The 23877-nt window shown below is 46.3% G+C and overlaps 2 protein-coding genes across 2 annotated transcripts; both read left to right on the plus strand.

The window, feature by feature from the left end:
- The first annotated feature begins 1150 nt into the window (after positions 1 to 1150).
- LOC128725982 (nidogen) lies at positions 1151 to 6610 on the plus strand. The gene is made up of 9 exons (XM_053819757.1): positions 1151 to 1345; positions 2103 to 2582; positions 2664 to 2905; positions 2994 to 3738; positions 3835 to 4137; positions 4229 to 4379; positions 4443 to 5130; positions 5219 to 6091; positions 6167 to 6610. The coding sequence occupies exons 1-9, from the start codon at positions 1151 to 1153 to the stop codon at positions 6411 to 6413; spliced, it is 3924 nt and encodes a 1307-aa protein (XP_053675732.1). The 3' UTR covers positions 6414 to 6610.
- A 3646-nt stretch (positions 6611 to 10256) lies between these two features.
- LOC128724004 (G1/S-specific cyclin-E) lies at positions 10257 to 21663 on the plus strand. The gene is made up of 7 exons (XM_053817770.1): positions 10257 to 10273; positions 12663 to 12771; positions 19297 to 19891; positions 20152 to 20339; positions 20425 to 20903; positions 21106 to 21337; positions 21457 to 21663. The coding sequence occupies exons 1-7, from the start codon at positions 10257 to 10259 to the stop codon at positions 21661 to 21663; spliced, it is 1827 nt and encodes a 608-aa protein (XP_053673745.1).
- The last annotated feature ends 2214 nt before the right edge of the window (positions 21664 to 23877 follow it).

A 23877-nucleotide genomic window follows, 5' to 3' on the forward strand; every position in this document is an offset into this window, starting at 1 on the left:
TCGAACTAGGAATCAATGTTCCGTTAGGAATCAACAGCCCAAAAATTCTACAACCCCCGAATTCTCAGCCCAAGCTCCGGGCTCATAAAAAACCGATTGGCAACACGCGGACTCCAATCAGCCTTGCAGACTGAAGATGGTTACAATTGAAACAATTAATTGGTATTTCGGAATGGTCCCAAACAAGCGTCCGTGTTATCACACCACCTCGAATGTCCAAAACAGGCGGTTGTTATAGGTTATGTAAAGGCGGGACCATTTCGTAACGCCTCACAGCCATCGGAAACCCCCTAACGGTGGAACCCGGCGCCATTGCTGCACTTTGTTCTAAATCTGGAGAAAAAAAAGGTACCACCGCCGGTTCTTCGGTGAGTCAAAAGCAAAGCGCTATTGATAAATCGTACCCCGCGACCATTCCTGCGGGCCGGAAAAAGCAGTTTCCCTGCGATGCTCTCGTGTGCGACCCATTAAACTTCGGTACACGCTGCAACGTTCGCGTACGCGCCCTCGTGGGCATGATCGCGCGAGGAAGATCCCACAATCTCGCTGGCAAACTGCTGGCGTACGTCGAACCGAAACCGTACCCATCCAGCACGTATCAGTCTCGTTCGGAAGCTTGGTCGGTGCGGACGTTTGGTACTTGGACCCGGTGATCCCACCAGGACCACCGATCGTGGAAGAATCGGTGGAGAAGTCATCAGTGAGGATGCTCGAGCAGTCATTGGCCGGTTGGGAAGATCAAGTGACGCGTGTGTGATAGATTATGAATGGAAGCGTTCCGGGCCTGCTGATAGTGCTCTACCGTGGGTGATAGGACATTCGGACGCGTCCGGATTCTGGTGTATTTGTGTGGTTTTGTGCGCGCGTGTGTGCCTGTGAGCAAGAAAGCCCTACAGCCCAGAACAGTCGGCTCAGAGGGTGGTCGAGTGATAAGCGCAAGGTTGACGGTTTAACGAGATCGAAAGTGATTTAGAACAACGCCAATCCGCGATAGTAGAAAGCGAGTGGTTGTGTCCGCAGCTAGGACGCCTTGTCGTGACGGATCTTGGCTGGCTTTGAATTCGTAGCAGATTTTTTTCTTTGAAATTAACATTTGTCTCCACGTATGTCTTAAGTTTAGTGACGATTGTGCAGAAGGCAAAGTAAAACGATGTCGTACAAACGGCAACTACTGCTCGCGGTTGGTGTGATGTTGCCGCTTCTTGCTCAGGCGGTGGATCCTCCCGATCTCTACAGTTACACGCACGAGGCGGGCGAAGTACTGCCACGGGGTGACGAAGAGTTCCAGTACATGAGCCTGGGTCTGCCAGCGTTCTTCTACAACGAGCAATACGACGGTGTTTACGTAAGTGTACCCATCTTCCGGCTTCTTGCGCGGTACCGTGAGGATGATAGTTGCGAACGTTTGCTGACACAAGGAATCAGCATGACTGGCTGCAGGGTTATCAACATGGCTTCTTGAGTGCGGGAACTCGAGCACACAAGATCGTTTGGTTCGACCACGGCCGGAATCGCCTGTGGCAGTTGAAATTTTTCGTTTTTACGGAAAAACAATCATTCTTCATCCTCGAGTCAATACGTCTTGTACGTATTGAGGGTTTAAGCGATACCTTCGAACACTCGATCACTTCCACATGCTTCACTCTCACACGGTGACTAAATAGTCTGCCCTTGAGAACAATTCCAGCGGTCTCCGCGAAAGCGGGCGCATATTATTTTGCACCGAGAAAAGTGGGATTTAATCATGGTACGAGCTAGCGCGTACTAATAACAAAGATGTGCTTTCTCTTATCAGCTTACGCCGGCAGATGTACCGCATTAGCAATTGCCTGCCAGAAGTAACGAGTTAGCGTTACATAAATTGCTGAAGCGTTCGACGCTTCCTTTCGGTGGATCTAGGGGTGGACGATGGCACTAGACCTCCGACGGCTGTCTGCCATCGGAGAAGATGATGATAACGAGTGTCCGATGATTTAGCAGCCAAGCAGTTATTACATGAATAGAGCTCGTTGTTTCGATCGAATGGCTGGACTTTAGGAGTTCTGATCACTGAGTGGGCCCTTCCAAATGGTTGAAATTTGCTTCCGTTCTCGTTTTCACAGATCAACACCAACGGCATACTATCCTTCGGTGGAGAGCTGGTAGGTTTTCTGAACCTACCGTTCCCTCTTGGGAACCCTTCGATCGCAGCATTCTACGCGAACGTGGACACCACGCTGCCCAATGATACCGCCACGATCGTGTACTTCAAGACGCGTGATCCGGGGCTACTCCACCGTACGACGATGCTGGTGCACGAGAGCTTCAGTAATCACGTCGACTTCGAGGCGAAGCAGGTGTTCGTGGCCACCTGGGAACACGTGGGCCACTACAACATGAAGAACGACGTGCAGAACTCCTTCCAGGTGGCCATCATCCAGGGTGAAGCGGACACGTTCGTGCAGTTCCTGTACCCGGAGGGTGGCATCAACTGGATCCAGGGTGATACCGGTGACAGTGGACTACCGGATGTGCGTGCTCAGGCCGGTTTTACCGGTGAGGATGACCGCACGTTCGCGCTACCCGGTTCGGGAACCGACAATGTAGGCAGGCTTTAGTTTGGTTGTTGAGAAGCATGGCTGCTTTGGGTGTTTAACGCGAGATCGTGCGAATTGTGCTTGCAGGTGCGTCACCTGACCATGTCGTCGAACATCAACCAACCGGGTATTTGGCTGTACCGAGTCGGACCACTTGCTCCGGATGCGAATGTCGAGCTTCCGGATCTGCAGCTGGAGCAGGAACCAACGGAACCGATCAGCTGCGCAGATGGAGGCCGCTTCAAGTGCCATTCGGCTGCATCCTGTCACACCAACAGAAGGGGCTTTTGCTGTCAGTGTAAACCGGGGTACTACGGCAACGGATTCAGGTAAGGTTTGATGGGGTTTTCTAGGGTCAGGCATACAGTGGCAAAAAGTCACAGCACTCACAGCATGAATCCTTTCGCGCACGTGTAGCTGTGTCAAGAACGATGTCCCTCTGCGTGTTGCGGGAAAAGTGCTTGGAAACGTGAATGGCGAAATCGTCGATACGCAGCTGCAGTCATACATCGTGATGGCGGATGGAAGAACATACACCGCCATCAGCCCGCTCGAGGAGCAGATGGGTTCAAACCTACAGTTGGCTCAGATCCTCGGTGGAACCATCGCGTGGTTGTTCGCGAAACCGCTGGGAGCGACGGTCAACGGTTACCAGCTGACTGGTGGCAAGTTTAACCACTCCAGCACGCTGCAGTTCGAAACGGGTGAGATGTTCCTCATCACCCAACGCTACAGCGGGTTGAACGTGTGGGATCAGCTCGCGCTTGACGTGGAACTGTCCGGTCAACTGCCACCGGTTCCGGCATTGGAGAAACTATACCTCGACGACTACAGCGTGTCGTTCCGTCGATCTGCCCGAGGCCGACTACAAGCTGTCAGTTCGCACAGCTTCCGGGTGGATTCGCAGGCACGCAACATCTCGTTCACACTGTACCAGGACCTTTCCTTCGAGAGCTGCCTTGGGAATGAGGACTCAAGCGACGCCAAGGACGAGTCGCTGTTGAAGATCACGCGCGTCAACTTGGGCTACGAACCACGCGAACGCGCCGTCCGCATGGGAATGCTCAGCAAGATGGTGTTGGGTGATCAGTTTAACCCGTGCGACGAGTCCAACTGCGGTGATAACACCATCTGCGTACCCAAACCGGACGATACCTTTGATGTACGTACAACCATTTTCCACCTGCCACCGTTGATGGGCTTTTGGTGAGGCGTGACATTATGGCTAATACATTGTTGGGTTTTGCTTCTCCAACAGTGCAACTGCAAGAACGGGTTCACGTACGTTCCGTACGGTGCGAGCAGGCGTATCAATTGCGTGGACATCGACGAGTGTTCGGGTGTGAATATCTGTGACGAAAATGCGCAGTGCTTCAACGAGCCTGGTGGCTACAGTTGCCGCTGTAACCCGGGCTTCGAGGGTAACGGATACCAGTGTGATAAGTACACCGGACACAGCCAACCGACCTCGTCATCGTACACCGTCTCGACGCCGGCTAGCTATGGTAGCTACAACGAGGTGGATAGTGACCCGGATCAGCAGGAACCGGACCAGTGCGAGGTATGACAGAAGGCTTTCAGTTACTCGAGGTGTCTGCTTGTTAACGATCGTATCTAATCGACACTTTACGTTCTACTCCAAACCCGTTTAGCGTTGCGCGGAATTCGCCGATTGCGTGCAGGGCCAATGCCAGTGCCGAACGGGATATGAAGGTGATGGAACGTCGTACTGTCAGGCGCTGTGTGATGCTGAAAGTGTCTGGAACGGAGAAACCTGCGTAAAGGAGTCGTACGTCGAGGAAGGTGAGTATCAGTTTCGTACCTGAAACCCTCTAAACGTTATGCTGCGAACACAACTTATTACAGAGGAGATCACACCGTTCTGTACGAACTACGGGTGCACGTGTCCGACCGGATACACGCTGATCGAGTACGCGTACAACCAGATCTGCCGCCGGGTGGCGCTTGACCCAGAGGACACCGCCACAGACAACATGGCTTCCTGCGACGTGGAGAACAACTGCAGCCCACACGCGAACTGCGAGTGGCGCGATAATGTGTACCGTTACGAGTGCATCTGCAATCCCGGGTACGACGGTAACGGTTACACGTGCGTGGAGAAGGAGGTGTCGTGTTTGGACGATGAAGAGATCTGCGACATCCACGCGTCCTGCAACTACATCCTGAACCTGAAGATGTCGATCTGCGTGTGCAATAAGGGCTACGAGGGTGATGGACGTACGTGCCAGCTGGCACCGGAATGCTCGGTTGATGACGATTGTGGCATGAACTCGGAATGTCAGGATGGGTTGTGCATCTGTCAGGCAGGATTCGAGCGTGATCTGTCAGACTTTTGCGTACGCGCAGGGTCCTGCGGTGGAGCGTACTGTGCCGAAAACGCCGTGTGTGTAATAGATCCGACGCAGAAAATCCCGTACTGCCACTGTCCGCCGGGTTTCGTCGGTGATGGAGTATCGCAGTGCCGTTCGATTCCACCACCGTGCAACGTGCGCAATAACTGCGGTTTGCATGCGTCCTGCGCACCAAGTCACAGGTGAGCTGAATCGTACACCAAACGCCCAAACACATGATCTGTCGGGATCTAACCGATCAATATGTTCCAATTTTGTTTTCCTCTGCAGGGATTCGTCAACGTTCGAGTGCATGTGCAATGCGGGCTTTTTCGGTGATGGGTTCGTGTGTACACCGGAACGGAACTGTGCCAACATTCCGAGTCTGTGTGATCCGAACGCTTACTGCGAACATGGCACTAACGGCTACCAGTGCATCTGTAAGGATGGCTATCTTGGAAACGGAACCGTCTGTAATACGGCACATCGGCTGGATGATGGCTTCCTCCTCATCAGCCAGGGTGTGGCCAATATTCACGTACCACTCAACGGTGGTCTAGGTTATCCAGTCACGATGGCGTTCATGTCGATCGGACTCGATCGAGACTGTGCCGAGGGACGTATCTACTGGAGCGATATCGCGGCCCAGCAGATCGTGAGCGCTAAGTACGATGGCACGGATCAGAAGCCGTTTATCACGAAGGACATTGTGTCGCCCGAGGGTGTAGCAGTGGATTGGATTTCTCGCCGGCTTTATTGGACGGATTCAGCGAAGGACACGATCGAGGTGGCGAGTCTCGAGAATCCGGAACAACGCTCGGTGCTCGTTTCGAAGTACCTGGTCAATCCACGCGGTATCGCGGTTGATCCGCATCAGAGCAAGCTGTACTGGTCGGATTGGAACCGTGACGGACCCAAGATCGAATGGTCTAATTTGGACGGTACGGAGCGTCAGCTGCTGGTGGATAGCCCAAGAGTTTCGCTACCAAACAGCATCCAGGTGTCGATGGCCAGTGGTGAGCTGTGTTACGCTGATGCAGGCACGAAGAAGGTGGAGTGCATCGACACCTACAGCAGGCAGATCCGTACGATCGCCAGCAATCTCACGTATCCCTTCGGATTGGCCGTTACCGACGATCTGTTCTACTGGACGGACTGGGTATCGTAAGTATGGGGTTGCGACTCTGCGCTGGAAACACATTCAGTGTTAGCTCTTTTTTGTTTTTTTTTCCTCCACAGGAAGAAGATCGAGAGCATTGACGTGTACGGTGTGCGCCAGAAGTCCATCAACTCGCCGGTGTTCGGCAACCACAAGATGTACGGCATGACCGCCGTCACGGACAAGTGCCCACTATTCCACAGTCCGTGCGTGATCAATAATGGCGAGTGTCCGGAGGACAAGATCTGTCTCATCAACCCGCGGGCCCCGTCCGGCAGAAGCTGCAAGTGCACTCGGAACTGCAACGACGTTATATTAGATTACTGAGCCTGATCGGCCCCGGGGTGTTTGCAGGTGTTTCGCAGTTTGTCGAGCTGCTTCATGAACCACTCGCAAGCAAACTACTGCCAGCAGAGTTTTCTGTTTTGAAACCAGCACTTTTGTCTTGACATAGGTTAGCAGCAACAATGCTTTGCGTTTTGGCCATTTGTATGCAAATGAATCCCAATAAACTGCATAATACGTAGGACAGTACATTTGTCTATTCCTTTGTATTTGATTTGTATTCCTTGGTTACTTGGTATATTTGTCTATTCCTTGGTACTTTGAATGTAAGCTCAACGCGTAGGAAAATTGCCATTGTTTAATTTCGTCACGAAATAAACGCCTCTGCCTCAATTCGCAATGAATTCCATTGAAGATTTTATGAATTATATAAATAAATTGATCTGTACACAATTATTGACTGCAATTTTCATCTACGAACTATAAGCATGTATTTGTCTAGCACATGATCAATTTTATGAAATCGATTACTCCTAGAGCTATGCAATTTTATGAATTCACAATCCAATATTTTAAAACTACCATGTTTCAATTTAATGAGGCATTTGTTAGCAAGCCATGATCTTTCAGATCAGTTTCTTATTTGTCATGGATTTATAATTTATTTCGATAAGGTAGACTATCTACATATAAAAATTAGTTCATATAAAAGAGCGTTGGACAGCCCTGCCACGGCGCACGGCAATCAACTTGTCTCTGTCGGGCTTGTAATTCCCTTTCTCCTTCAAAACCACACAAGCAGTTCATTTTTTCGAAAATAATATGTTCGTAGCGATTTTGTTGTGCAACAATGAAAATTTTCCCCTTTCAGTACCCTTTTTGCTACATATATATGAAGAATGAACATTATTCAATAAATAGTGCATACAAAATTGCAAATAACTAAAACAAATACAAAATTGCTAAAAAATCTATTATATTTCATAGAATTATAGAAAGTATTTCATATTGCTGCACAATTTCCACTTCTTCACTGTGGATTATACCATGAAATTTTCCACAGGAATATTACTAAAGCAATCGTTACCATTTTGCATTGTTCTATTGAGCTCTTTTGTTTCTAACATATGACATATAACGAGCAAATGTCATATAACATATGTTTTAAAAGTTAATTTTTATGAAAACAAACCTTGAATTTTTGACATTTTAATTTAGTTTTAGCAACTGATTTTGCCACAACCACTTAACAACGACTTGCAGTTGAAAAGAGCTAATTGTGTATAATTGTATTTCTATACTTCTGACGAATAATTTCATATGCTTCGTGATGTAGGAAGCACGCAGTTTACATGAGTCATGTGCGTAATATTTTTTGTATGACCTACAGAAAGGCTCTCCACAATAAAAAAATAAATCAATCAAGTTTATTGAAAGAAGCGTTGTTCTCCATTATAACTTTTAAACAATTGTATTGTAGCTTTTATTTTGTAGAATTGTAAACTTATATTTTAATATGTAGAATTTCCCTCAAGCTGCGCCGTTGATCCTTTACGCTTGAGCCCTTGCCCAAACGTGGCGGAATGCACAACCGCAAGGCTAGGCTCTCCATAATATGAAAGAGATAAATAAATAAATCATCTCAATCATTTGTTCCGAATGGATGTTATTGTTCTCAATCCAAAGTTTTACGGTGTGCATGGTTATTTTTTATTTGCTATAATTGTAAATCTATAATTTAACATGAGTAATTTCTCCCAATGTCTTTGATCCTTTGCGTTTGAGTCTTTTTCCAAACGTTTAATAATGTAGAATCGCTTGTTAAGGCTCACCACAATGAAAAATAAACAAACCACTCAAACCAATCATTTTAAGAATCGAATGTTATCAAACATAGCATATACGATTTGCATGGTAGTTTTTATTTCCTAGAATTGTAAAATTAGAACTGAATCCTTTGCGCTTGAATCCTTGCCAAACGTCAAAAGTGCAAGATAAGGTCAATTGAAACATTGCTATTTGAATGTCCTAGCTCTAAAGCATCTGCTGGCACATTCAATAACATTCAACATAAATGAGCTAATTGTAATAACATAAAGTAGGTGGTGTAGATAAGCTAGTAGTTTAATTTAATAACTACAATTCCACTTACGATGTGAATCGTCATTCATGAATGCTCATAAAAATGGTCTGCTCGAAAAACGAAATTTCTTAACGGTTTAAAATGGGCAGAGCTCCTGAATTCAAAAGTACATGACGTTTCAATAACTGATCGTTTCTTTAACGAAACATTTGACATTCGTCACCTGAAAGTAATCGTCGTAATGTATGTATGCGGGATTGTTTTGGTTGCCTGTGCCGTTTACGATAATACCCGTAATTAAAGGCCTAAATTGTATATTTCTGCCTGTTTGTGCTGTTATTCGATGCAGTGGCGCTTCATGTCGTACCAGCATCATAAATGCCGTAAAAATATAACGTTCGATCTGGTTGTTGATGTTCGTGATGAGTTTGAAGGATACCTTCTGTTCGTTCGAATCCTAATGGTTCGTTAGGGTTTCCAACGGCCGTAACTTGTGTATGTCAGCAAATGAAGTGAAAAGTAATCTTCAAGTGCAAGTAAAACGAGCATTTTCTATCTCTAAGAAGGTAATTCCGGTCACGGCGTTTCCTGGCTCAGTTGAAAGTAGCGTCCGAATGTCCGAATTAGCGTTGGTATGGCAACGATTGGCTGCTGTCAAATGTCGTTCTCGCCATCCTCTTCTTGCCGTCCCGTTCTCACCGTATGTACGCGCACCTTCCGGCTTGTTGGCGCGCACTAGAATTCATTTCAATTGTTGCTTTGATCTAAGAACGTCGTTGGGAATTCTCTCTGTTCTACCACGGCCAGCACACCATCAAGGACTCCGTGGTTAAGAGCTCCTGCAAGGATAGTAGCAAACGCGAACCAGTGCGCGCTTTTTCTAATTGGCAAGCACCGTACACGGTGGCACAGTGAAAAGCGTTGCAGGATAATAGCTAACGATAATTTCACCCGCGACTAATTGGTTCCGTAATAGTGGAGAAAGTGACGGTTACGGGTTTTTTGGGCACGTGAAGCCCGATTTTGTCGGCTCGACCAGTGGCGGAACGGCAACCTTCCAAAAGAGTGTGCAAACGAAAAGTGAAAAATCCACTTCCAGGCGATCCGTGCTGGATTCCGTTTTCCATTGTTTCCATTTCGGTCGTACGTCCTAGAAGTGTCTGCCGAGCAGACGGCATTCGTGGTAGTTTCGTATGAAAAGAGCCCGTTGGTTAGCCGGAGTGTAAGAATGTGAATCGATTTGTACGGCAGTCGAAAGAAGCGCTCGAAATTGATTCTCAACGTTACGGACGCAGATATCCTGCAGCCAGAAAGCTTACGCCGGTCACGGAAAATCGTATCCGTCCGTATCGACACCGAAAAGCAACCCGCGGTCCGCGGCTGACGGTGTGCATTTTCAGTTTGTCACTGTGACAAGCAATATAAGCAGCAGAGTATTGAAGTTGAAAAGTGCGCGAAAACTAAGCTTTTGATGACATTTAAAAAAAGCAAAAAAAAAGCGAAGAATCACAAGACAAGACGGGTAATGTTCAGTCAGCAGTGCCTACTGGCCATCGTAGCACTGGTACACTTGCCTAACCGGCTAATCTGACTGTGCATTGAGCGTTGCGTGCAAGTTCCATCTGTGTGGTGTTCATGCACCGGTGTGCTCATCGCTGCAGTCGCTGGTAGTGTAACGCATCGGAAAACCATACGGCCGAATGTTGCAAGTGCAACACCGCGGTGATTAAATACGTCATCGATCTTAAAACCTGCGCACACACCATCGTGCAATTTTCCGCGGGGGGTCTGTTCTGCCCAGAATGGATAACAGCAATGGGTAAGTGTGTGTGTGTGTGTGTGTGCTTTTTTTTCTCAATCATTCTATCAGAACCATCCGGAAGAGGATGTCGTGGCGTATTAGGATCGTCTAATGACCGTGTACTGTGGACCGTGTGGTGTTAAATTGATGTACTTTCGATGGTCACTCACACAATTCTTGTCGCATCTTAGCAGAGGAGCAATCGCGATAAGTGTTGATGACATTGTAATGGATTGTTATGTGTTCGATTGCATTTTTGCTTCTCCAGCCTGGCGCCTAGGTGCGTCCTATTGCCCTGGCATGTGCACGAATGTAACCGTGGGCGGATTTTCGATCCTCGACCACCAGCCGTGGGCGACGTGTGACTGTTGGCTAATATAATGATTGAGCTTTTTCTTCCCCATTTCTTTTAGCGATGTTTTACACTCTCTCTCTCTGCTTCCTACCGCATTGCTCTTTCTCTTCATTTTCTACCCCCTACTGCCGGTGCCCTACTCGACTAACTAGCGCGGTCGCTATCGGAGCGGATCTTGATGTACCCGTAGTTGTGTTCTGAGCCATTTAAATAACGTACTACGCTCGAACGCCCTGGCATTTAAACCTCCTGCGTCGCCGCTCTCGCACTCCCCAGAGCGCCAACATTGCAACTCACCCGCCTTCACCATGTTTCTGATACAACCACACTTTTTGAGCGGCAGGCGTTTTCTTTTTATTTTCTCTCTCTCTCTCCTTTCGAGTTTCTGAGAGCGCGGTGTCGTTGGTCGCGGTTTTAAATTGCCTTTGGCTCAGTTGGCCAAAGTCTTGCTATTGAGCGGCGCATTCGTTAGTGCTGTTGGCACGGTTGTGAATTTTATTCGTATTTGGCTGCAACAGCAAAAACACCACAAATATGCCTTTAAAAAGCCTATTAAAGGGGTTTTTATGCTGCTACGGTTGATCAATTTTTTTTTGTCACGCAAGGTTTTCTTCCTTCATTTCTGCACACTGCACCAATTGCAAAGCTTTTTCTATTACATAATATGCATGGCTTAAATTGATAGCTGCAAGGCCCTTTAAATCAGCCTTTTTGCCATGATATCGGCGACAAACGTGGTTTGTTTCTGTGCAACCACTAGATTAGATAGCACTTTTGCGAACACTGGAACCGCTCAGAGCACACGGAAGTGTGAAAATTCCTGGAGATACACGAGAGCGACGAGAAGCGCATGTTGATGCAACTACATTTTATTTGAGCCTATTTACAACCGGCTCGATCCAAACCCCCATCGCGGGTGCATCGTCATTTAGCTCCCGTGCATGATTTATTTACAATTTTTATTTTTTAAATTTATTTATAATATTGGGTCACTTTAAATTTGCTCATCGTTACCCCAATCCCCAATAAATCACTGGGCGCAGTGAAAAGTGCCACGAAAACGGGTGGTAGAAAAAATCGCTCCCCACACCCGGTTCTAACGTCATCGCAGTAACCATAAATGCGAAAGGGAAAGAACAAAAAAAAACGCCTGTAGGACACCGCCGCAGTGGTGTGTGCGGGTCACAAAACCGACACGCTGACACGGTACGGTCAACTTCGACGAGATCAACGCCCAAAATCTGGCGGGCAAAAATTCATCGCCGTTAACTCACACGCGCGCGCGCTCGCTACGATACGATGAATCTCTCCTCCAAGCGGAAAATGGAGCGAAATTAAGGAGAAGCAGACAAACGTAGAACTTTTGCTGAGCAACTGCCACCTCCCCAGCCAGCAGCACCAGCACCAACAGCAGCAGCAGCAGCAGCGAGCAAAAGTGCGGGTTTTGCACACGTCAAACCATCTGAGCGCGCGCGCACGCGCAACTTCCGCGCGATGGCAGCAGATAGGGAACCGGAGAGCGCGCGCGCTCATTTGGCTCTTGTCAAAATGCACCGAACGTCAAATATGTGGCAAGAGAGGCGTGGTGGAGAGGTGCAGATGTTCTGCTGAACCTAGGTGAACGATCGTTTAAGCTGCGAGATTTTTGTTGGAGCCCGCCGGAAAACAGGGAGTCCCGCGCGCTGAGCGGGCAGAAATATTTTTCCCGCGCACGGTCGCGCTGGAAAACAGGTTTTTGCTAAACGATGCGCGGCAAACGGTCTCCGCTCGACTGGGTCGCTTGACTCATGGGTCTAGCCTTTGGCTTTGGGGCCGCTGTGTTTTTGCCGATGACATGTCGTGATGGAGGCGCATGGTGCGTTTCATTGAAACATTTCAATGGTCACGAGAGGCGTATATGTTTTGTGAAATTTTGTTTTGTAAAACACGCGTTGCACAATATGCAACAACGTTTTTACGTGATATATTAATGTTCTATTTTTTCTATGATTTAGTATGATTCTATGATATTATGATTTATTTTATTTTGGTTTTGTTTTTTTACTTCCACAGATCTGCAAACACAGGCACAGGCAAAGCATCAGCATCACAAGTAGAACCAAACCCAGATCCTGAGCGTCAAAACCGAAAACGGAAGAATGTATCAGCAGAGTGTTCTGGAGTACGTAGTTTTGTTTTTTTTTTTCTTCTTTTTTCAACTAAACCTAACTGAATCTGATGCCAAACCGCGTTGTTGAAACATATGCCTACCCGACTGGAAATTTTGGTCCATTTTCTTCTTGCGTGTGCTTTGCACAATTTTGTAACGGTCGAAATTTAAAAGCCTTGGTGGGTTATTTTTCACCATTTTCTTCACTTCGCCTTGTTCTTGTTCTCTCCGTGCGAACATAGCCCAAAAGCGAAGGACAGGCACAAAAAGGTCCTTGGGAATAAGGATCCTGCACGCACGGCAGGCTCTGCAACGTGAAAAACCGTACGGTTATTTAATACCAGTTTTGTGCATTTGCCTTCCGCCAAAACCGTTTCCGACCAGTATTACGTTGACCCAAGATATTACCCCTGACTTCGGTGCGTAAGATTTGAAATGGTTTTAAAGGGAGAAAAGAAGAAAGGACGGCATTGCCGGGGGACGCCTTGTTTGCTGAGAATGCATGTTTTAAATCCCTAACTCGTGGAAGGTACGAAAGAAATCCGTCCCCTCGAGAAGTGTAGAGTCCTTGCGTGTGCGTGTGTATGTATTCTCTCACGCAGTCGGTTACATGTGGCAGGGAGGATCGATGGAAAGGAAGCAGTGCAAGAAGCCTGATACATAGGGAATGACAGAAAAGAGCCGACCATCAGAAGGATCATTTCAATGCAATGAAAAATCATGATTGATGCTTATCTACATTTTTCCTGGAATCGATCGCAAGAACTGGGTTGCATTATATACTATTTTTATGTTGGCGCTTCGATCCTAGGCCGCAATTATCGATCGAGGGATTGATCGAGTGCCGCCGTGAAAGGGATCGATCGAGTGTGAAATTGTTTGATTGTCTGCTATTAGTTTTATAGCTCCATGCAGGATGAAATGCGCGGAATAATATAAAAATTTATTTCAAACACACCTTAATGTCGTAGTGTTGAAAAGAGGCCTTTAAACCAGTTCTCATTACACCGTGGTATGTGATACTTGTCTATGTATATTTGTTAGTTGAAAGGAGTTCACCCTAGCCCCTGGAATCAGTTCCCAGATAAAGTGTATTAATGGTTCCCTACTTATTGATTTCTTATCAGCTGCAATGATTGCGACACTGGCATTGTGAAAGGGGGTTAATATTTTATGAAAATTTCTCAGCTGCTTGTTAGGGAGAGCCACATTTTGTGAGCAATGAAATGTCCTCCTATGCTGAAATGTTGCAAAGGGTCGCGACCACATGGTATTTCTAAATACACTCTCAACAAAATATTTACACACTGCTCCAGGTGCATTGCACGTAAATTGGGCAATCGAGGGTTTGAATTGGCATCAAAGTTGTTTGCTCAGCGATTTTTGCAGCTAGGATACACCGACAGGATAGGTCATGGGAACGAGCGATGTAGCCGTCGCACCCGCACGAAATGGCCAGCCTAATGGATGGGGTCAAATTTGTTGGAAAAGGGAATGAAAGTTAAAACAATTATCCCTCCCTTAACCGATTACCATTTCACTCGGGCAACAGAAATCATGTTCTTTTCGTGAGTCCAATAAGTTTAAATTGAGCCTTTTTCCCGCTTAACGATGGATGATGGAATGTACCAGCATCTGTAGGGTTTGTCCGCCAATGAGCTCGTGGTTGCAGTGCTTTCATTCATTAAATTCTCTCTAATTTTAAAAAGCAAACCGTGGCATTGCAAGTTAGATCTGCAAGAAGTACCCTGCTTTCGTGCAGATTTTCCAAGGTCTAAATGTTTGAGTTCTCGTTACTGCCATAGCAGCTTCTGCAGATGGTGGTCTTCGTCTTTACATCCTTCCGTTAAGAACCAACAAGTAAAGAAGGTCCAACCAATGCTTGTTTGTACCAGACATTGTAGGCCTTGCATTCCGACAGCAGGAATATGGTCAGCATCCGTAAACGACAAATTCTGGACGTACGTCTGACCGCTACACTGGCGGAAGAAACTAGTTTTCCCTGGGCTCGCGAGGTTGAAATTCTTGCCATGTTTGCCATGATCTTCTTGACTATGCGACTTGTCGGCACGCCTGTTTCACTTCACCATCATCCAGCCAGCGTTTGTGCCTTCCCGATCGGTCGGTCGGTCTATATCTCGTCCGTTGTTTGCCATTCCCATCAACATCCGCCGTGAGTGGTGTTTCGTCCCGCTTCTCGTACTAATTTCGAGGGAGCACATCGTCGAAAAAAAAAGGTGCCGGTACGCAAGAAACCTTACTTCACAAGTCGTGATTATCATCTTCATGTTGGTGGTTGTACGCCCCGTTTGTCGTATCTTTTCCCGCGCCCGTAGCAACACACTCTCAGGCGGGATGGGTATGGTGATGCGCGGAGCTTGTGCAACTTGCGGCCGGAACTGTGAGATAGCGGGCATATATGGCCGAAAGAAAAGTACAACAACGAAGGCCACAGCGCGAAGGAAAGCTGACCACCACGTCGGTACGGTATTTGGCGCGCGCGGGAAAATCAGCTGTCAGTAGTGATCGGGCGCCAACTGCGATCGCGAGAGAGCGCTAGAGAGAGAGAGAAAGCGGGAGAACGAGCGCCAAAAGCTGGGCGCGCCAAGTGCGCGATCTGACGGGACTGGCTGGCGAAAACGCCCCAGTCAGCGGGAGCCAAAGGCACGAGCGCGCGCGCGCACTATTCCCGGCTGTTTTGGCGCCAAGCTTGCTCTGACAGAATGTCCCAGTGTGGGTAATAATGAGGGACATTCCGCTGAATAAATTTTCGGTGCCGATGCGTGTTTATCGCAGCATGTTCACGTGCACCATTTTGCGTGATTTTTTTTTCCAACTTTCCTAATCACAACCTTCGCTGACAAGCATTTGCATTGATTTGTTCAAGCAATAAAACAGCTGACCAGCTAAAACTAGCTGGTAATATGGAAAAATGATAACATCATTGTTTTATGACATGTTGTTGAAGAAAATTTGGAATTTACTTCGTACGACTTGCAGTGCTTTTTGTAAATGTCTAAAATTGATGTGGGTACATTTGGTGCGTTTTAATATCATTGGCCAGGCGGATACTGGGTCCTATTATTTATTTCATCAACTATCAACGCTCGGATGGTCACTCTACGTGCGTGCGCAGTCAGGATGCTAGGGGAGACATGCGCCTAGCAATCTCGAATGTCATGCACTCTTTCCAGTTGATGGCGCCTGCAGGGATCCTGTTCACCGGAGTGGAGTTCCCGGTTCTCGACCTTCTTGGTCGTGCCACCGTGAAGCCAAGCGGAGACACGTTCCAGCGGTACCATACCCAAACATGCATCCGCCGCGATGCATTAAAAGCGAATTTTGTTTTTATTTGCCAGTGGATCCCGTCGAAAAGCGGGCCAGGGTCGGTCTGTGGACGCTTCCGGCGAACTGAAGGTGACTCGTACTTTCCGGTCATTCGCTGGCGCTTTAAAGTCACACAAGCCACCGCTGAATCATGTTTCGGGGCCCTGTTTTCCCTCCCCATAAACCGTGTATTGGGTGACGGTCGTGCTTGCTTTACCGTGTGCTCATTATTCTCCTTCCTTCATTAATTTGTTATGTAAAGGGGTCGTTGAATTTTGGCTCGCGCTGTTTGCTCAAGGGTTCTGGTTTTAATTCTCCTGCAGCAGACTGTTTTCTTAGTTTTACTGGTGTTCCTGGTGGTGTTACATTTTTGTTTCGCAAGGCTGACGCGTGTACGATCGCGCGCGCGCGCGCGATCACACACTAGAAGTGATAAAAGAGCGAAGGAAAAAAAAATATCCTGTTTTATGAAATGTCTTCTTCGTGTGGGGCTCCAAAATGATCTCGGGGAGAGGGATATCAAATGAGCTGGGGAAGAAGAAAACAAGAAATTTATCCGCGTGTGATCGGATTCGCGCCAGAACCGCTCTCGCGGTCTTTGCTTTGCTCTCCGTCTTCCAAATCAATGTACCGCGGGTTCCCGCGTATCGTTGGCCATTATTCGCTATGCTCCACACACGCTAATCGCCTCTCGAAAGATGAATGAACGATGATAACGCAAGGAGTACCATTTGCAAATGAACAGGCGAAGGGAAAACTCTCCTTCTCGCAACCCGAAAGGAAGTAGGTACGATTATTCCCGATCATCCACTGGGAATGTTTCTATCCATGGCGGATAAACGCGCGCGGGCTTTGATTGAGTTTCTCTTTGCCATCTTCCATCCATCGAGCGATAGGGTAAAGGTGTTAACCCGTGTCGGAATTTTTCTTACGATCACCACCGCTCAGCAACGTATCGCTCTTATGCTGATCTCTTCCTTGGCATCGGGCAGAGCTGCGATCAACGCGTTCGCGCTCAAAGAAAGGCGCCAAAAGTGGGTTGAATGGAACATCGCTGAAAAGCGCAATTTTGCGCCAAAAATGTGGCATCGATTGATGTGAAGTTTTTTTTTTCTCACTGGCATAGCGATCTGGGTGACATTTGGCCCAACGAATTTTATGATCTGCGAGAAGTCTCAGAGAGTGTGATAGTTGCAATTTATTTAACTTTGCCTTTTTGTGGCATTCTTCACAATCCATGGAATGCTATGGTTCACAATCCAGCTTGTTTAATCTTTATTTTTATATATATAAAATGGGTTGTAGAGCTAACGAGCTGTTCTGTGCTGCTATTTTCCATTTCCATTGCGGCTGCGAGCAGTATTGTTTATTTTCTGTTTTATCACAACTGAAATATGAATTCTCCGGGCAATTTGTGCACAGCAAACATCCTGGCCCTTATGCGCCTTTCGTCAAAGCGACAGGCAACGAGTCCGGTCTGCTTCTCTGTGGGATAAGAAACCCCGCAAGGCCTGCAAGAGGAACTACAGCGGCACCAAGGCATATAAGCCAAAGAATTACTTCGGTCTCAGACGTCCCTTTTTTCTCGAGCATGTTTGGCATTTTCGATCCCTTTTTTTTCCTTTCCCTTTGCAACTTTATTCAATCCAGTAGGCCTGGGTTGACCGCCACAGCCAAGTTTGGCCCGTGTCATCTCGAATGCATTTGGAGAAAGGACGAAAATGCACGCATAGTGGCAGAAGACGTCGAAAGGGAGAGAGAAGAAAAAAAAAGCAACAACCGAAAGGCACGTGTGTGAGTGTTTGTGTGCGTGTGTATGTACAAATGCACCACCAACAGTGCGTCCATTTGCTCCACGTCCGAAGGGATGAAACGAAGCGCATCGAATGTGATGGGCAAAGGTCCTGGAGGACAGCAGCGGCGCAAGCTGCGTGCGAAGGGTGCCCACCGGAAACATTAGCTCTCCAAGTAAGCGTAGCGAGGAGGGCAAGAAAAGGAATACGGTTGTGTTATGCAAGGTTTGTAGCAACCCTCGCGATCTAACGAGGAGAACCCGGAGCCTTATTCCTGCGTATGTGTGTGGCGATCATAGTTCTCTGGTGGTGCGCGCGTGCAGCCGGAAAAAAGCAGTAAGGGAATGCTTGAAGCCGACCTATTCGCGCCAAAAAGGCTCCGCGTGGCATATGTGCGCGCCAACACAGGCCTGGGCATCGATGCGTGTAACGGCCAAATGAGTGAGTGCGTGTGCGTGTGTGTGTGTAGATGTGTATCGGAATGGGTAAGGGGGCTTGCGAGATGGCGATATGCATTTATGTACGGCAACCCCTTGGAAGCATATTTTAATCGTCCTTGGGAATTGCCCTTATGTACTGTAACAACAACAGCTGATACTTGCTGATGTTGGAGGCATGCGCCTTACTTGCGCTTGTGTATAGTTTATGCTAATCAAATGATGGATAAAAACTCGAAAAGGATAAGCAAACGGAAGTATAAGAAACAGTGGCACGAATTTGTGTATTGTGAACTTGTTTTTTACAACAACTGTCTTTCGATCGATACTACATCTTTACATCTCTCTGAAGGAATCTTCATTATACTTTTTATTTTGCTTGTACTTGTGTTGCTCACTTTGCCGTAATTTCCCTCGTTCCATTGAATGCTCGTTAAAGGACAACGTCAAAGACGGTTCCCGACTGCGAACATCTGCCACGAAGTTGAATTAGAATCCCTTTAAATTGTAAATGAAGCATTGCCATAAGGCAACGACGGGAGAAGCACATCTTGGCGCCGCGTGTGAAGAATTCGCGTCCCACCTTAACTGCGGCCGGTTAAAGAAGCAGAAAACGGTTACAAACGGCCTGAGAATGCCGTTATTAACGATGCATTATTATCCTTTGCGATCGCTTTATCCTTTTGGTCGTCGTCCTTTTTAAGGAGACCGTACCCGATGGAATGGGAATGTTTAAAGAGCATCCTTCCCATTTCTCCTTTACGTTTTGTTCGATTGACGGGAATCAAAAAGATGTGAGCCATCGATTGTTTATTGCTTTCACTCGGTTTGGTTTTTTTATTGGTGTGGTTGAGTGCGTGATGGAGTTTGCACTTCGTTCCAGGAAGGTCTATTTATCATTTCGAAATGAGTGAAACGATCTCACCCAGCCCCAGAGTTGTTTGCTTATTTGCTCTCTATTTTTCTTTTCCCCTGTGTAGGAAGTGGAAACTGGCGTTCCAACAGCCAAGCGGCGCGATGTGCGACGGCGACGGAAACCGCCATCGACCGTCGTTCCAACGTCAGCTTCATCTAACCTGCCATCTTCATCCGCTATCCTGGGGACGTCCGTGGAATTGCCGCCGGGAGCCGCACCCGCGCCTGGCCTGTCCATGCCGAGCATTTCGAGCTCGGAAAAAAGCTCCTTGGGCAGCAGCAACAGCAAAACCGACGTTTGCGGTTTCACCTCCGACACGCAGGGCTCCTCCGAGTGCTTCACGGAAGTGATCGAGTTCGACTACAACCTCGACAGCCCTGTCATGATCAACTCGAACGTGTTAAGTCCACCCTCGGATGCTACCCTTGGAGATGTCAAAGAAAACCGCGAATTTCTGGGGAAGAGGAATTTGTTGAGGCATCGGGAGGATGGCACCAAAAAAGTAAATTCCTGCTATCTGACCCCTTCGTACAAACAGCAAAATTGCCCGCTTCCAGAGTTTTCGTGGGTCAAGCGTCAGGAGATGTGGAGCATGATGTGCCGAAAGGACGATCTTGCTTGGCTTGACCGGGAACCAAGCATGTTCGACAACCATCCAGGTAGGTAACGCAAGAAGCGAGAGCGGTGTGATCTTCTGGGATTCAGAAAATCTCCGTAGGTTGTGTTAAAGATCCCAAACAAAAAAAAAGGACTCATTATATTGCAAGTGTCGGAAACTACCTGTCCTACCTTCCCACGCGATCCTTTAATTCACTAATGCATGGGTAAATACCTGCCTAGAAAAGCATTGACGTGCACTCCTCCTTCGGTCATAAATCATTGACACACACTTTTTTTTTTTGCTTTCTCTACGTGGCAGGTCTGCAACCCCGAATGCGCTCGATTCTGCTCGACTGGCTGAACGAGGTGTGCGAAGTGTACAAACTGCACCGAGAGACGTTCTACCTTGCGATGGACTACGTCGATCGGTATCTGAGCCGTAGGAAGGAGATGAAAAAGACGCACCTCCAGCTTCTCGGTATCACTGCGCTGTTCATCGCGGCGAAGGTAAGTTGTTGTGAATGGCATGATATGGAACATGTGACGACACTAGTGTGACTGTTTCCATACTAACTTGCCCACTTGTTCACAGGTGGAAGAGATATATCCTCCCAAAATAGGAGAATTCGCATACGTCACCGACGGTGCATGCACCGCAGAGGATATCTTGCAAGAAGAGCTGCTAGTGCTTTGCGACCTCGATTGGAATGTCAACCCGGTAACGGCTATCGGGTGGCTGGGGTTGTACATGCAGACAAACGTTAGCCACCGAGACATGAACATGAGTCAGGTGCGACACTCACGGACAGAAAGTGTCGGCAACTCACCGTACTCCAATCAGAAAGACAAGCGGTTGAAGGTTAGCGATGAAAATGCGACAAGTCCGCAGCAGGCGTTGGGAAAGAAGCCCGCCGCTTCTAAGATTAATGATGCGTTCATGTATCCGCAATTCTCCGGCATGGAGTACGCACACACGGCCCAGCTGATCGACCTCTGTTCGCTGGACATGGGAATGACGAATTTTAAGTATTCTGTGATTGCGGCTGCCGCCGTCAGCCATACGTTCGATCGGTGAGTGTTGAAAGCAATTTATTTATCGCTTTAGTGATCGATTATTGTATTGTTACCGTTTTCCCCTTATAAATGCTTACCTTTGCTAAGGATTAGGCGTACGTATAATTCCCAAACCATCTAAATTGATTTTATTTCAATATTCATATGGACACATCTCTCTCATATTTATTAATGGTTTACGTCATTTCGAATTTCACAGAAAAACCGCGACGCGTGTATCGGGGCTGAACTGGGAAGATATTGCGCCCTGCGCCAAGTGGATGGAACCGTTCTTCCAAGTGATCTGCGAAGTGAACGCTACCTACCCGCTAACATTCCTGGAATCGAATGAATCCCTCAAGTTCAGCAACGGATTGAACCACGTCTGTCCTAACCTAGTCGCTGATAACTCCCACATCATCCAGACGCACACCACCTCGCTGGAAATGCTCGTAAGTGAAATTTCATCCGAACTCCGGTTCGCTTTTCTAAATATGATTGTTGCCTATTTTACGTTTGCATTCTCTCCCTTCCCCATATATCTTAATCTGTTGCTTTGTGGCGACAACAGGATTTGGTAAGCATAAAAATAGAAGAGATGGAATCGTCGATGCGTATGGGGCTACTGGAAGCTTCGCCAGCACCAGGCGGCATCGAGCCAGAGGGTGGCATGTTAACGCCACCAGCATCAAACCGAAAATCGTTGGAAGCAGTAGGAGGTGTTATCACTACCGTTTCATCATTAGCCTCAGAATCAATCACTGCAGAGCTTTCCTAGATGTCAATAATGAACACCCTACCGTAGTATGGGGTAGTAGTTAAGATTGCATTGCTAAAGCTACTAGGGTTTTCTTTCACGTTTCACTCATGTAATGCACTGAACACACTCATAATATAAAATAATTAACAATTATAGGCTTGTTAGGAGTTTTTTTGTTTGTTATCGAGACAATGAGCGCGATATATTTTTCCATGTTTCAAGAATTGTAGTTTGAGTTATTGACAATGATAGTTACAGCATCGACCCTCAACACGAGCAGTGCTTGCGTTACAAACAAGGCAACAATTTCAAATGTACATGCTAAAACACGATAAATATTCGCCATCTTCATGGCATTGCTAATTACTAATATTATCCTTGCAGGAACAGTATCCTTTCCAATTTTTAACATACCAATTCTGTCCCAATAAAACTCTAATATTCTCAAAGGCAATTCATAGCATGTCATTCTTAAACAATCGAGTTGCACTCACTGCTGGATTGAAACAGAAACACAAACACAATACATATTCCACAATGCAATGTATTCCTTTCGAGTGTTGGACATCCTGGACAACCAAACCCGTACATGATATAAAACATTTACTTCAACAGGAGCTGCTGAAAGGTTAGATATAGTTTTACCTTCTGCAAATGTAGAACGCGTATCAATTTGTCTCGAAAACGTAAATGAATGAACATTATCTGCTCTAAGTAAACATAGGTTCAATATATAACAAAAATGTGATAATTAGCTGTACCTTCTTCATCACTATCATCCAATATCAACGCATTACCATGTTTGGAATTTTCCGCCGTGAAATAATGCATGCATCGCTCAATGCAAACTGGCTACCACAAGTTTACTGTCAATCATATAGAATGTAACATTTGTTGTTTCGAAAATTAATCACACACAGATGCTAGCAATGCATACCTGTAGCAAATGCTCCAGCAATAGAGATAAATGATAAATCACTAATTTTAAGGAGCGTTGCCTTGCTCGATTTCAAAAAATGACTGAGAAATCATTTCGCAGTTTTAGAAGTTAAAAAAATTGAAAACGTTCAAGTAATTCTTTTTTTTAACGATAATCTATAAATCCCCTCTTTTTAAATTTAGCCTTCCTTTACATCATATTACATGCAACTTTACATTATGATTTTTCTATTGTTTTACTACCACTGATTTCTAAGTGTATTGATGGGATTAAATGTCCATGAATAAGCGCTTGTAGAAATCAAGGACGAAAGTAGCATTTGTATAGTACGTTTATGCAATATTGAATAATTTAAATGTATTTAACAACAGATCACATAGAATACCGGGGATAACAGAAGCTGTGGGAATCATAGCTGGGGTTTCGTTCGAGCGAGACCGATCTGTTTTCTACGTTGTTAGATGTGACTTATAAATCCTAATGAGCATTTATAGAAAATTAAGAAAAACTGACTTTCAATATTAGCATAATTTAGTATCATTGTGATATATACGTAGCCAGAATTTGTTTGCTGAAAATGTTAATACCCTTATACTGAACGTAAATGCTATTTATCGTTTTTTGATCCAATTTGAATAGTATTTAACGTACTTCCTGTTTTATCGGATGCGACCGGGGATGAAGAACTGCAGCCATGGGCCGAGCTACCTGGAAAACTATTGGTGACCAGGCCATGTCATTACGACTTGCTCAATTGTGAGCGGGCCAGTAAAGAAGAAGAAGTACTTCCTGTTTTCGGCATTTCGATATTATTTGACCGCAAACAACATTGTCGAATGAGTTATTTCGTGGATCGTGGCAACAATACGCTTAATAGTAAATCCGAACATGAAAATATGCCACTTTCTACGTCTTGATTTCAGGAAATGTTCGGCAATGTATGGTGTATAAATATAATGTGGTGTGGTATGCGCTTTATGGTATCTTTAAATTGTGCGTGTGCAAATGTGGGCAGTAGTGCATATTCAATCTCTTAGGACGAATTAAGCACAAGCATCGATTCTATATATTGATCGTTTTTCGATAATCGAAAGATATACAACATAATATAGTATATGTTATGAACTGATGTAGTAATCGTTATGTGAAAGTTAAATAAAGATGAAAAATTTAAGCCGAACGTACGTAGTTAAAGTTTGGAATTACCTTTCCTTAACTTATTGCTATTGTAGGGTTGAGAACCAATCAGTTCTATGGAGAAAAATGCTATAAAGATTTCATAAGATGCTAGA

The sequence above is a fragment of the Anopheles nili genome, chromosome 3 (genome assembly GCF_943737925.1).
Source record: "Anopheles nili chromosome 3, idAnoNiliSN_F5_01, whole genome shotgun sequence".
NCBI lineage: Eukaryota > Metazoa > Arthropoda > Insecta > Diptera > Culicidae > Anopheles > Anopheles nili.